Raw genomic sequence first — 14612 nt, 5'->3', positions numbered from 1 at the left:
GGAGGCTGTAATCTCCCCTCCCCCATGTCCCTGGTGATAGCTATCACAGGGACCCCCGGACAAGACACCCCCCCAACAAGACACCCCCGGACCGGACCCTACAAGCTCCGGGCTGCAGATTTTGATGTCCTGTCCGGTGGTGCAGAGTCTTGTCCGGGTCCGGTTTTTACATAGTCCCGTATTTATCACTCTCCACTTTAAAGTTGATGGAGAATGGGGGTATACAGTATACGATACGCAGCGCTTCTCCCTCTCTAGTTACATGTCATCTATTGATACAGTCCGACTTCTGTGTTTGTTACAACAACAACCCGGACACCACCAGGAAGAGGAAACCAGTAGATTACATTGACACGTGGAAAAGCAGATTGTCGGGGGTGTAGAAGAAGTGAGAGCCTAATCCCTCCCATCCATCCTGTGCAAGGCTCTAGCAAACGAAAGAAACTAGCAGAGCGTAGTGTGAGTGCGGCCGGCCTGGAGCAGAGATCCCCAGCAGCAGGGAGGCAGACTACCCGTATGGCTGTGTAACATGCCTCTATGTGCCAGCCTGGAGTAGGCAGCTTTCCGTCTGTTACTGAATGGCCTCTGTTGGGGGCAAACATGCCTATAGGAGTGACTTGGTGCGACTACTGCAACACGATGATGACCTGCAGCCCCAAACCAAGACCCCACTTCATGTGGATCGAACGAAGAGGAGCAGTGGGGGTGACCCTTACTGGACCAGGTCAGCCCAGTGACTTCTATTCTTTTCCATGACTCTGTCTAGTGCTTGTAGTCTACTTCGAATTACACGTACAATTCTGCTGTTCTATGTCTGTGGCAGGGGAACATCATCTCTTATGCTGCTATAAATCTCAGCATGCCTCTTGTCAGTCTCTGACAGACTAGCAAGGTATGCTGGGTCTTGTAGTTGCACAGCAGTGGTCATCCCACCGATTGCCTAAGCTTGTTCATTGCAAGGTTTATGTCATTGACATTTATAAACCCTCAAAGCTTTGGAACGCTGACAAACTTTTGACAACTGCTATAAAATCCGCTAGGAGTTTGCTCCTATTTTCCCCTCAGCCGACACATATGGCGACTGTTTTCTGGAAACTGGAATGTGCTCCAGTCAGAGAGTGAGATAGATACTTTTTTTATGGCTGATTGGAGCAGCATTCCAGTATCATCACTAAATTCATTCGCTTATCTGTGTCAATAACATTTTTAGTTACTAGAGGGAACTATTAGGTCTTCAGTATTTCTTGGAATAGGTGCAGTTAATATTTTTGGATGTTCCTTATCTCCATCACATGGAACATAATAGTGTCAGATTTGTCCTGTTAGAATGTTTCTGAATTAAATTATTGATTTTGATAGCATCATCTATCCTATCTATCTATCTATCTATCTATCTATCTATCTATCGCTGTGTACACACCGGCGGTTTCAGCATATATCGCTGGCAATATGGTCGCTGAGCGACCATATTGCCAGTGATTGGAGTGTGAACCGGCAATAAATCGCCGGGTGCGCGCTCCTGTTTTCAGCCCCTACTGGTCGCTGGTCAGAGGAGCTTGCTCCTCCGGCAAGCGACTTCCCCTGCCTCTTCTCCCGGCAGTGTATCATTTTCATCAGTGACCATCTCTGGTCGCTGATGAAAACGGGACACTGAGCAATATGATTGCTGAGCATTATATTGCCAGCGATCATATTCTGTGTGTACGCACCATTAATGTATGTCTAGTGTTCGTTTGTGTGTCTCTGAAAAACACTGCCGTCTGTTGACAGCGAGTGACCCTACATCTTTTTCTCTCACACATGCACAAACACAGAGGCAATCACAAGGTAGCAGATTAGCTTTCAAAGCATTTGCTCTGAGCGGGCTTACTAGTTTTGAAATATTTTAGGAATGTAGAGAGTTGGGTGACCGTTACAAACATTCATGCATGTTGTAGATGTGTGTGTTCTGTACATCTTATATGGGAGAAAAACAATGTGTTTTCAGCCTTGAAACGTGATGATGTACTAAAGAAAAAATATGGCCAAAAGCCTGCTTTGGACAAATTTTCCATATGCCAGGCTTTGATGCGGAGGCAGGGTAACGCAAGGCAGCATTTCCCTATAGAAGCCTATGGCTTTCTTCTGCATCGTGCCCCCTGCCTGTATCCGATTGGATACCTACCGCAGCCCTGCGCCCAGAGATGTAGCATGAAAGCATGGCACTCAGAGCAAGCTTCTGTCACGGAACCCCCCTCCCTCATGGCATTTAATGCCTCACACATTATGCCCCAAGTAATACTAACCGCCCACTCAGTTGTTTTTTTTATTATTATTATTATTATTATTATTATTATTATTATTATCATTTTATTTATTTATATGGCGCCACAAGGGTTCCGCAGCGCCTGACAATACATAGATGAGCAAAGAACAAAACAAGAATAATTGTGACTTGCAGTACAAATGCAAATTAGGACAAGTACATGGTAAATAAAACACAGTTGCAGCAGCGGACACTGAGGCAATTCTAACAGTGGCAGAGATATATTCTTAGAAAATCACATGAGGAGAGAGGGCCCTGCTCGTTAGAGCTTACATTCTGACGGTAAGGAGCAGACAAGGCTGGGGTGACACAGCAGGGATAGAAGTGAGCGTAAACAGAGGGTTAGGATGAGATATAAGCGGTATAAGCAGTGCTACTACTGTCAGCAGCTGTCATCACAAAGGGCAGCTTTTTTCAGAAGAACTGTTCTTTGTGATACTAATCACATATGTTAGTATATATATACGACGTGCTGCGGGGTGTACCGCAGAGTCTTTTCTCATTGGCTGTCCACTGGAAGGATTAAATAAATATGTTGACAAGCTCTCAGAGATATATGAGATATAATTGCGGTATATTGCACCCCACAGAGCAATCCCCCCCCCCCCTTTTTTTTATTACCTTTCCTTCCCTGTATTTTGTTACACCTGGTTAGATTTTTATTACTTGTACCCTTTATGACATACTGTACACATGGATTTTTTTGTCTATCTTAAGCTGTGTACATACTGTGCAATATATTGCTCAGTGTCCCGTTTTCATCAGTGACCAGAGATTGTTGCTGATGAAAAGGAGACTCTTGCTGGGGGAGCCGAAAGGGGAAAAGTGACCATTAGGGGCTGAACACGGGAGCGCGCAACCAGCAATTTATTGCCCACAGCACACATAAATCACTGGCAATATGGTCGCTCAGCGACCATATTGCCAGCGATATGTTCTTAAAATCGCCATGTGTGTACACAGCTATATCCTGACAACTATTGTTTATTTATGCAACATGATCTTTTTGTGTGCCTATATTTGTTACTTTACAGTTTTGTTGATGGTCTGCCCCATGCCCTTCCATGTATTTTGGCGTATTTGAGTTTATGTATCAAAGTTACATTTAAATATTAAAAAACAAACAACAAACACAAAAACAGTGTGAATGACAGCTGCTACCCACATCAAAGGAACTTTACAGCTTTAATCCTTTTTTTTTGGTTTATTGCCGCTAGTGCTAGCGGTGACGTTAGTGGCTGCTCTATTCCCAGTTCTAGCAATCCACTTAACATCATTTTTAAATTAATTGCAGTCCGTTGGGAAATAAAAAATAAAAAAATTATATATAATATAATTTTATTTTCTTTTTTTTATGTGATCTGTCTAGTTTGTCAAATTTTGTAAATTCTGATAATTTTGCAGTTACTGCAGTGTTTGGAAACCTATTTTGCGCAAATGACTAGTCTAACTATGAAATTGAGTAGTATTATAAGAAAAAAATGTTGACGTCAAAAGTGCCCAGTTTACATTCCTTAATCCAGGACAGCCCTTGGGTAATGTATGTGTTTGCGTAGGGTGTGTCTGAAATAAATTTATATTGTCTCATTAAACTTGTGTCATTTTTTTAGAATAACCAGTACTGGTCTTAACTTAATCTACTCATGCACTGCCTGATTTATGTTAGCCACACATAGAGCTGTCTATTAGGGTAATTGTGTAGATTTTCCATTGCATTCCTGCTGTTTGGCTAATATTAACGGTAGATCTGTCTGTTCCTCTGATGTTTAATCCAGAATGGAACTACTGCCAAAAAAAAAACCATGTGTGGGTGCTGGTACATTCATGTAAACCCCAGGTTTGGACTTTCAGTTCCAGTTCTAAAAGCTGACATGGAGTTTATATTGAGATGGAGGGTACATAAGGTAGTGCTCCTGGTGACCATTACCTGTGCCAGAGGGGTTGGCAAGTTATAGCCACTATGGTGCCGGGATACGCTCACTAGATCGATGCCACTACGTCGACATGACTGAAAGGTTGACATGGGGTTAGGTTGACAGGGTCATTAGGCTGACACAAGCATTAGGCTGACATCTAATTTTTTTGAGCCGGCATGTGCCGACAGACGGTACTTTATGCCCTACCATCCACTAGGGTACGATGGGAGAATAAAATAGTGTGCTGAGCCTAACGAGGCACCAATGCCCAAAGCATGGCGACCACAGCGAGCCATGCGAGGGGACTCTGTGCTTTGTTTCAGTGTCCATGTCGACATTCGGGTAAAAAAACAGTGAAAAACCCCATGTTGACCTCTTGACTGTCGACCTACACCTGTGTCACCCTAGACCCATGTCGACCTTTCTGCATGTTGACCTAATGGTGTCGGCCCAATGCATGTCGACCTAACTGCTGGAGACCTAATAATCCATACCCCTTGTGGGTACAGAATGGGGTTTTTCACTGTTTTTTTGACCCGAATGTCGACACAGTCGACATGGACACTGAAACGTAGCACTGCGTCCCCTCGCATGGCTCGCTGCACTCACCATGCTTCGGGCACGGTGCCTTGCTATGCTCGGCACACTACTTTATTCTCCCACCATGCCCTAGTGGATGGTAGGGCATGAAATACTGCCTGTCTGCAAGTCAGCTCAAAAACTAGGAAAACCCCATGTCGACATAATGCTTGTCAACATAATGACCGTATCCCACCACCAGTGCAAATTTGGAATTGAGAAAAATCCAAATAGACTGTTACATAAGTGGAAGGTAGACGGCAACAAAAACAAACAGTGAGCGCTAACCCAACCCTAAGTGTGTGGTGTTCCAGCTGCTGGCTAGGCGGGATTACCAATCCCAGTGAACAGAATAGGAACAGGTAAATATATTATTTTATTTTTTCAATTTTCTTGCTGTATCGGCCGGTACATAATTATATAACTATATACTTATTAAATATTATCGTTATTTTTATGTATATTTACTGTATTTAATTAATATAAATGTTATTGATCATATTACATTTTACTGGCGTACATTATTTGTACTAATAACTTCTTGTTCCTAGCAATATCTTCACATGTTCCTATTCTGTTATATAAGTGTCCCTTATTCACATTACACCAGATGGTATTACTTCTTATGTACATTACAACACACGATAGAGCACCTTTTACACATAATGCCACACAGTACAGGTGCGCTTTACAAACCTAATGCAAATGCCACAATGTGATTCCCCTTACACATTATACCACACAGTAGTAATTATCTCATACTCATACCACACAGTACACATTATTAGTAATGTCCTTTTTATATACTTTTTTATTTTATTTATTTTTTAAATGTGGCAATGACCTGGAGAATTTGGGCCATGGAAGGAGGGGGTCAGGCCAGGAAGAGAGGCAGAGGGAGGTAACAGTTGACCCGTAGATAGACCAGCAGCAAGTCGTAGGATTGCTGTGATATGGTCAGATTGACCAAGTTTGGACTTTTGATGCTTTGTTACACTTTTATATTCAGAACCCTCTCAATAAGATGCATTGTACCCTACTTCCTCAAACATACAGATGAAGTGAAAAGGATTCCATTGACAGTCTGCTACACAAACCCCCACTAATAATATGAGCTGTGTTTAGGGGCTTATGGGGTACAAAGGTTACTGGTTGTTATTAGCTGAAATCCAGGCCTATGTACAGTCTGGAGGATTGGATTTAAACCAAATTGTCAAACTCTGAACATACAATGTAGGAAAATGAGCATGTGACTTGTGTACTATCTGTCATAGCGTAGACCGTGCTGGCCGCCTTATGTCTGGATAACAGGTAGTAAGCAGGTTCACATACTTTGGAAATTGAAGACCTTTCCCTAACCTCCTAACTTTCGTGATTTTTGCAGACATTCAAATTTTTGGGGACTATCCCACCTGTAAAGGGGGGGGGGGGGGGGGGGGGGTCAGAGTGAGTGTGTCAGTGAGAAAGGAACTGTGAGGCCTGCTGGGCTAGCCATCATAATACTGTCATAATGAACCTATTCTTATGTGGAGGGTTGGAGCAGTAGTCCCATCCATCCCTGGACACCATGTTTGCTTTAGCAGGGATGCTATTTTCTTGCTGTACTTTTTAAAATGTGAGAGAGTCTTTGTTACATATAGAAATTTAATATTTCAAGCTCATTTCTGATCTCATGTCCCATTGCTTGTTGTTTTAAACAGCATTTCATGAGATGGTCATAGTCACAAGAGAATTTAAAATGCCTCTTTTTTGTTACAGATTGGAGTCCCGGGTCTGGATAGTGACACTTCTGATGGGAACATGTCTCTTGTATTGTGCCCGCGCCAGTATGCCGATCTGTGCCATGTCACTAAGCGAGCACTTTGGCTGGGACAAGAGGGAATCCGGAATTGTCCTGAGCAGCTTCTTCTGGGGGTATTGCTTGACACAGGTTGTGGGTGGACATCTGAGTGACAAGTGAGTACACCAAAGGGGTATTTTAATAATAAACATGGGACCATGAGCACCAAGCTTCGAAATGTGAAAAAGTAGAGAGGGATAGATGTATAAGCAGTAATGATTGAGAAGAAGTGATAAAGTGCCTGGTACTTTATCACCGGCCAATCAGCTCCTGACTGTTAAGTTACAGGCTGGGTTTAAAAAGGGATAGTTAGGAGCTGATTAGCCTGTGATAAAGTTCCAGGCACTTTATCACTTCTCCCTTTATCACTGCTTCATACATCTACCCCAGAGAGAGAAACAACCAACCAGCTTCTGTCATTTTTCAAACCCAACCAGTTACAAGACAGTTGGGAGCTAATTGGCTACTACTTTATTACTCTTCACTTTATCACTTTTCAAAGCTTGGTGCATCTGTCACATGATGTTACCCCTGCTGTTCAGAACATCACTATGCCAACTAAAAGAGGAAAAATAGTTTCTGGAACAATCTATAATTTTATATTGCCATATGTGCTAAAGCCAGAAACCATGCAAGTTTCTTTATGAGAAAGGGGTAGTGTAGGGTTGGCAGGAGCTAGTTACGTGCATGAATACAGCATCATTTGACCTGACTCTTCTTAAGGCCCCCATACACTATGTGATTTGGGCCCGATTTCACCCGTTTCGGATGGATCGGGCAGTGAAATCGGGCCAAATCGCATGTTTAGACACCCCGTCTGATGCAATGCGCGGTCCTGTGCACATCAGATTGGAATGGGGAGGTGAGACCAGCTGCACATAACATTTGTTAAATGTTATGTGCGGCCTCTGGGCGAGGGGCGCTGCGAGGTGGGTAGGGGGACACCGAGGCGACAGACGCTGGTGAGAAGAACAGAGAGTCGGGCAGGAGGAGCAGCAAGAAATAAAACCCCAATACAAATGAATGGGTAGTAAGTGATTGGCTGAGCACTCTCAGCCAATTGCTGATTGGCTGAGAGAGTGCTCAGCCAAATAATGGCTGCCCAATCATTTGTATTGTTTTTTTTTTTCTTGCCGCACTGTAATTGACAGCTCCCTCTCCCCCTGCCCGTCTCTCTGTTCCCCCTCACCAGGGTCTGCTGCTTCCTCCACATAGCAGCTCCCCCAGCCTGGCACTCTGCTCCCCCCCCCCCCCCCCCCCCCCCCGCCAACTCTATGTCCGCATTCCTCCGCCTGCAGCTCCCTGGGAGTTGCAGAGGATAAATTGCAAGCGATTTATCCTAAGCAAAACTTGGCACATCAAGTGCCTAATCAAATGTCCCCCTCCTGGGGAAATGTCCCCCTTCCCCATGGGTTGCCGATTTGCACTTGTACATGATAGATAAATAAATGTCATTAGATTTAGAATTGAAGCTAAATAGTTTTTTTGCCCGCCATGCATTAGTTGTCTTCCTTTGGTGTCATGTTTCCTTCTCTAGGGTGGGTGGAGAAAAGGTTCTTCTCCTGTCAGCTCTGACATGGGGTTTTATCACAGCAGTGACCCCTCTGGCTGCCCACATGACCACCGCCCCCCTCCTCCTGATCAGTCTTCTGCGCTTCCTGATGGGACTCCTGCAAGGTAACCCCGGGGATGGGGATAGCTGTTAACAACCAAATTAATTGCTTATTATGCAAATGTGTGTGTCTTTATTAGTATTATTGTCATCGTCAAGGGATCCGCAGAAAACTAACAGTATCGTACAAGTACAGGGTATATAAGAGCAGAGGTAAGAGATGAATTGTGTAGGGAAGGGGCTTGTTCAAGGCAAGTGAGGGAAAAAATAGAACTACCTCTCCTATCCATACCCCATACATTGCAAACTATTATCTACAAAGAGTTTGGATAAACTGTTCCATCTCTGTTACAAAAAGAGCTATAAATGAAGCAATATGGAAGTGTATCAACTGCTCTATTGACTGACGCTGGGCGTTCTCATGGTAATGAGGCGGTGACACGGGTGCAGGGGGCTAGCAGCTGACATCACTGGATGTCAGCTGCCCGCCAATATCCGTCCCAGCGCACATGCATATGGAAGTGACTTGAAAGTCACTTTTTTATATGCTTGTACCTTCCGCATCTTTCGATGCAAAAGATGTGGGAGGTTACCTGCGGCATACGAATGGATGTTTATGCTAAACATCCATTCGCAGCCTGTGCGAGCAAACCCGCGCTGGGGGGGGAGGTGGGCGCCGGACATTCGCCAGATGTTGTTTGTTGGACTCACAAGGCTGCGAATTCGCACCCTTGCGAATCAACCAGAATAACCCCCACTGTCTTGACTTACAAAGCTCTTTCAGGGTGCAGTTAACTTGGATTTACTTTATATATCAATGGACTGGATAGGAGTAAAAGTAAACCACATTAATTAATTCATTAATTAAGGGTGTTATAAATATGGTCATTAGTAGCCACAAATTGATTGTAAGATATCATTTGAATTGTCAAATTTATTGTTTTTTTTGTTGTGCATTTTAAATTATCCCATTGGTTTAATCGCTATATACATATATTTTTTTGATTTATTAAAATCTTCTTCATTTATAAAAGAGTTTTGATTAATTTACTTTATTTATTTAGTGTGGGAAGTGCTCCAAACCATGTGTTGTTTTTGTATTAGGATCATTTCACTAAGGAAACAGCGCCTTAGTAACTTGGAGCTGCAGCCAACACCTAAGTAAACAGTGTTTGGGACAATTATACACCATTCATTGGAAGCAGACTAGCACCTACTATTTTTTTTTTCTTCTGTTTTGCTTCTGGAATATATTTGGGTGAACCCCACTGTGGGTCGGGAGGGGGGGGGGGGGTGGTATCAATTGGCCCACTCACATAAAGTAAGATGTGTGTGTGTGTGTATGTATGTATGTATGTATGTATGTATGTATGTATGATCAATAATGAATTCCCAATATTCCTAAACACGCTACCAGAAATGCAAATATAACAAGGTATACAAGTTAACACAATCGTGACTTGGCTGCCTGACCACAAAATTCCCAGAGGGGTCAAGGAATTAAGCCCACAAAATGTTTTCCAATAGTGGAAAGGTGCCTATAATACAGAAACACAGTCCATAAGTGATAATTCTTTTTCAATGATGCAACGAGGATTTCAAAAATATGTTTTTTTATACATCTGATTGTACTATTGACTCTCCATTGAAGGACAAAATAAAAACTAATATTGGATAAAATCCTCGTTGCATCATTGAAAAAGAATTATCACTTATGGACTGTGTTTCTGTATTATAGGCGCCTTTCCACTATTGGAAAACAGTATGTATGTATGTATGTATGTATGTATGTATGTATGTGATAAACAGCCAGCCACTCAGCTTCTAAGTGAGATGTCACAGACTGTGTTTGAAAATTGTCAGGTAGGAGCTGATTGGTTGATTGTTTATCACTCTCCGTTGTATCACTTTTTTTTTAAGCTTAGTGCATCTGGCACAAAATATTGAAACGGGGACAGTGCGCGCTGAATGTGTGCACTGAAAATTTAGGGTATGTCTTCGTGGGGAAGGGGCATGCCCACATAATAGTACCAATTTACATTACACCACACAATTGATCTCCAAGTGGCTCTAGCAGGCACAGTGTGAATGTGGCACAATTGCATACCCTCCAACATGACCCATTCCATTAGGTACAAAATGCTCTGTTTCTGGACTTCCCTGTCAGAGGCAGTTACAGATGTTCAATATTCAATAAGGGGAGCCACACCTACTGCCACCCCAAACATCACTGTCCTGAACTCACTGGCAGTTGATGTGACCCCCCCCCCCCTTCTTTGAATATTGGACTGTGCTGCAGCCCCACCTCTGTAAATGCCACTGGCAGGGAAGTTCAGGAACAGAGCATTTTGTACCTAATGGAATGGGTCATTTGGAGGGTATGCAATTGTGCCACATTCACACTGTGCCTGCTAGAGCCACTTGGAGACAATATATTATGCTACATAAGGGCCACTTACCTACATTGCTATGACAACCTCCTCCTCACCCTCCAGGCTGGCAATCAATTATTCTGGAGCAGCGGGCACAAAGTACAAACCATCTCCACGTGGTATCCTTCTCCTCCTCCCATGCTTCACTCTGCCCTGGCGGCGGTGCCTGGCTGATATGTGACGCTCACAGAGGAGACTCTGTGGCCACATCGCAACTGGGCGGATCACGTCCCAAGGGACGCAGCCATACACAAAAAAAGGAGTCCCTGGTGCTCAAAACTGGGTAAAATACTTGGTATGGCGAGTATTTGCGAACCCGGATCCTGGTCCATAAAGGCCTGAAGTATGCTTGAGTGTCATATGGGACAGGGACTTGTATGTAATATGTGAACAATACTGAAAGTAGAACCACTTTTAAGTTTTCACCTCATACGTAGAAACAAGATTTATTACTGGTATTGGACCTGCTCCCATAGAATGCTCTTCAGTATGTGTTTATTTAATTTTTTGCAGGATCATGAGAGTCCATATGCCTGTGCCCAGTTTAGACTCTTTCTATGGGGGATATTCAATTAATAGTCAATTGCAGCAATTTTCACAAGTTCATTTTTTTTTTTTCGCTGATTGAATTGACATATGTGAAAAATGACTAAACATAAGGCAAAACTTTGCGCAATTTCACAGAAAGTGTGTGAGTCTGCGAGTAAATCACTGATCCATGTGTTTTTCGACTAAGCTGTTTTTGTAACAAGTCGAACTAAAGGCACTTAATTGAATACCCCCTATTTATGTGTGCACTGACTTTGTACTTTACCTCCATATTAGGTGTACACTTTCCTGCTTTGGCCAGTCTGTTTTCTCAGCGTGTGCGTGACAATGAGCGGGCATTCACATGCAGTGTTGTCGGATGCGGATCTCAACTTGGGTATGAAAAATGTTGTGTATTAATGAGAATATAGCTTTACAGTTTATTTCATTAGAATATAGGTGCCACATTGTGCTGGACATCTTTCCTTGTGGATTTCAGGTACTATGGTTTTATAAAAACAAAACAAAAAACATGATGTATTTAAAAACATAAGTTGTATATCTTAAACTCTAAACATTGCTTTTACACAATGTAAGCAGTTACTTTTATGAGAATGCAATGGATCATTTGACACCAGTAAGGTGAAATACATTCATATTCATAAGAATGCAGCTAACCGTTTATTAGTAGCTAGTAACATCATTGGGCCTGACGCCCCTATGTTGTCGCTAGATCATTATGCATTGACTGGATACTTATGATTAATGCCTTTATGATATTAATCTCTCTGGGCACCCTCATCCGCTCCTATGGTTTCCATTACCACCTTTATGCTGATGATACCCTAATCTATCTCTCCTCCCCCGACCTATCCCCATCACTCCTGTCCAAGGTCTCCGAATGCCTCACGGCCATCTCAGCCTGGATGACCCAATGCTTCCTGAAACTGAACTTCTAATCTTCCATCCCCCGAACATCCCCTCTTCTCCCACTATCCCAATCAGCATTGGTGAAACCGAGATCACCTCCACAGACCAAACGCGCTGCCACGATGTCATCATTTACTCCTCCCTCCCTTTCACCCTCCACATTCGTGCTCTCTCACAGTCTTGTCGCTTTCATCTACGCAACATCTCACGCATCAGACCATTCCTCTCCACTGACGCGACCAAAATTCTCATTCATGGCGGGATGTATCAACATACACCTCCGCCCTTCGCACGGCAGCCGCCGTGATGCTACCGCATATGTACTAACATATGCGGCCAGCATCGGGCTGCGGTAACGGAGACCCCCGCGATACCTGTGATGTTGGCTGCGGGGGTCTCTGTCACCTCCCGGCGGCTGCCAGCGTCCCCCTGTGTCTCCTCCTCCCCCCTGAAGCCGGATGTCCTGCCGGCTGTGACACCAGGGGGAGGAGATGATCACAGGAGGACGGGAGGGGGTGGGCGCGCAGACGGCGTTCGGCGGGCGGCGAAAGAAGCCCATAGGCTTCTATAGGGTATCGCCACCCAGAGGGTGGCGATACCCTGCAAAGCGAAAACGCTGCGGACGTTTATTGATACAAAGGAAAATGCCGTAAAACGGGGGTTTTACGGCATTTTCCCTTTAGTAAATCTCGCCGTCACTCTCTTGTCCTCTCCCGCCTTGACTACTGCAACATCCTTCTCTCTGGGCTACCTCTCACCCGCCTCGCACCTCTCCAAACCATTCTTAACGCTGCTGCTAGGCTCATCTTCCTCTCCCGCTGCTCTACCTCCGCCTCCCCCCTCTGTCTATCTCTTCACTGGCTCCCCATTCCTTTCAGAGTTCTCTTTAAACTCCTCACCACCACCTACAAGGCTCTCTCCTCCTCCACCGCTCCTTACCTCTCTTCACTGATCTCTATCCACACTCCCTCCCATCCTCTTCGCTCCATTGCTGACCGCCGACTGACCTCTCACCTAATCACCTCCTCCCACTCCCATGTCCAAGACTTCTCTCGCGCTGCCCCCCTGCACTGGAACAACCTCCCGCCACCCATCCGGCTTTCTGAATCCCTTACCTCCTCCAAGCGCTCCCTCAAAACCCACTTTTTTCGACTATCCTATCCCTCCTTTTAACCTCTTTTGATCCTCCTATCCTGCCTCCGTTCCCATCCGTTCCTACTTATCCTATTGTTTTTCATTCGTCCACCCACCTCCTTTTAGTATGTTAACTCTTATGAGTAGAGCCCTCCTTCCTCACGTACTCACCCTACCTCTTTACCTCACCAGTGCTCCTGCCCGGTTCTTCCCTTCCTCTACTTCATCTTCAGTCTCCTTGACAATTTTGACACCTAATTCTGAACTGATGCTGATTTTAAATGTGTACAAGTTATAAGTGATCTTGTGCGCTGACACCTTTCCAAAATATAGAGTGAGGTTAAAAAATTCAGTGACAAAATAAAAAATAATAAAAAGAATAATACTCTCCTTATTTTAGAGTTATTCGCCTAACTAGAGGCTCTCCATTGATTGGTAGGTATATGAAAGATAAAAATTATATCATAGTGTGATATTATAACAACATTTTATTTATAACACACGTTAAAACAATATCACACCAAACACCTATAAGCAATCCTGTTGCTGTATCCCCAAAAAACTATTAAGGTGGTGGTTTACCAGATTCTGGCTTTTCAAGCGCCTGTAGAAAGATCTTGTAATTCTTAGATAACCCTGGTTCTCCAGAAAAACCAGGGGTCCCAGGTGCTTCAAAGGTCCAGGTCTGGTTAAAATACTCCTTCAGTGACACACTCCAGGAGTGTGAACGGTGTCAGCGCACAAGATCACTTATAACTTGTACACATTTATGCTCACGGTTACTAAGGGAGTAACCCTAGTGATCAGTGCTGCAGATATCAGTGTTCAGCGCAAAGTGTCTAGACTCAAACCAAACCTGAAATGATGCTGATTTTAGTTCTACCAGCTATACCCCTATTTATGCTGTATTTTATCAACACACCCCGTACGTTACCTTGTAATTAGATTTTTGTTTGCTATGTACGGCGCTGCGGACACTTTGTGGCGCCTTATAAATAAATGTACTACTACTACTACTACTACTACTATTAATGGTTCCTCTATTATTCATGGCATACATTAGGTTGGGATCACTTGGTCTACAGCATGATGGTCGACAGTCATTAGGTAGACATGGGAAAAGGTCGACATGGTTATAGGTCGAAAGGTCATTAGTTCGACAGGTCATGTCTAGGTCAACAGTCAAAAGGCCGACATGGGGTTTTTCACTGTTTTTTTTTTTTACCTGAATGTCAACACAGTCGACATGGACACAGTCGACTGTGCACAGCATCACTCGCAATGCATCGGGCACGGATCCTCGCTATGCTTGGCACACTATTTTGTTCTCCCACCA

At 43.8% G+C, this 14612-nt stretch overlaps 1 protein-coding gene across 1 annotated transcript in view; it reads left to right on the top strand.

Moving 5' to 3' along the window:
* Positions 1–247: 247 nt before the first annotated feature.
* SLC17A9 (solute carrier family 17 member 9) overlaps positions 248–14612 on the top strand; it is a 31965-nt gene continuing 17600 nt past the window's right edge. The window contains exons 1-4 of the mRNA XM_083146781.1: positions 248–724; positions 6559–6756; positions 8178–8317; positions 11510–11609. Of these exons, the coding sequence (XP_083002907.1) occupies positions 579–724; positions 6559–6756; positions 8178–8317; positions 11510–11609 (584 nt within the window). The 5' untranslated portion in view covers positions 248–578. The remainder of the gene's footprint in view (positions 725–6558; positions 6757–8177; positions 8318–11509; positions 11610–14612) is intronic.

The sequence above is a fragment of the Crinia signifera genome, chromosome 6 (genome assembly GCF_055691185.1).
Source record: "Crinia signifera chromosome 6, ASM5569118v1, whole genome shotgun sequence".
Classification (NCBI taxonomy): domain Eukaryota; kingdom Metazoa; phylum Chordata; class Amphibia; order Anura; family Myobatrachidae; genus Crinia; species Crinia signifera.
The sequence above is the reverse complement of the archived record's forward strand: the minus strand, read 5'-3'. Positions and strand labels throughout refer to the sequence as shown.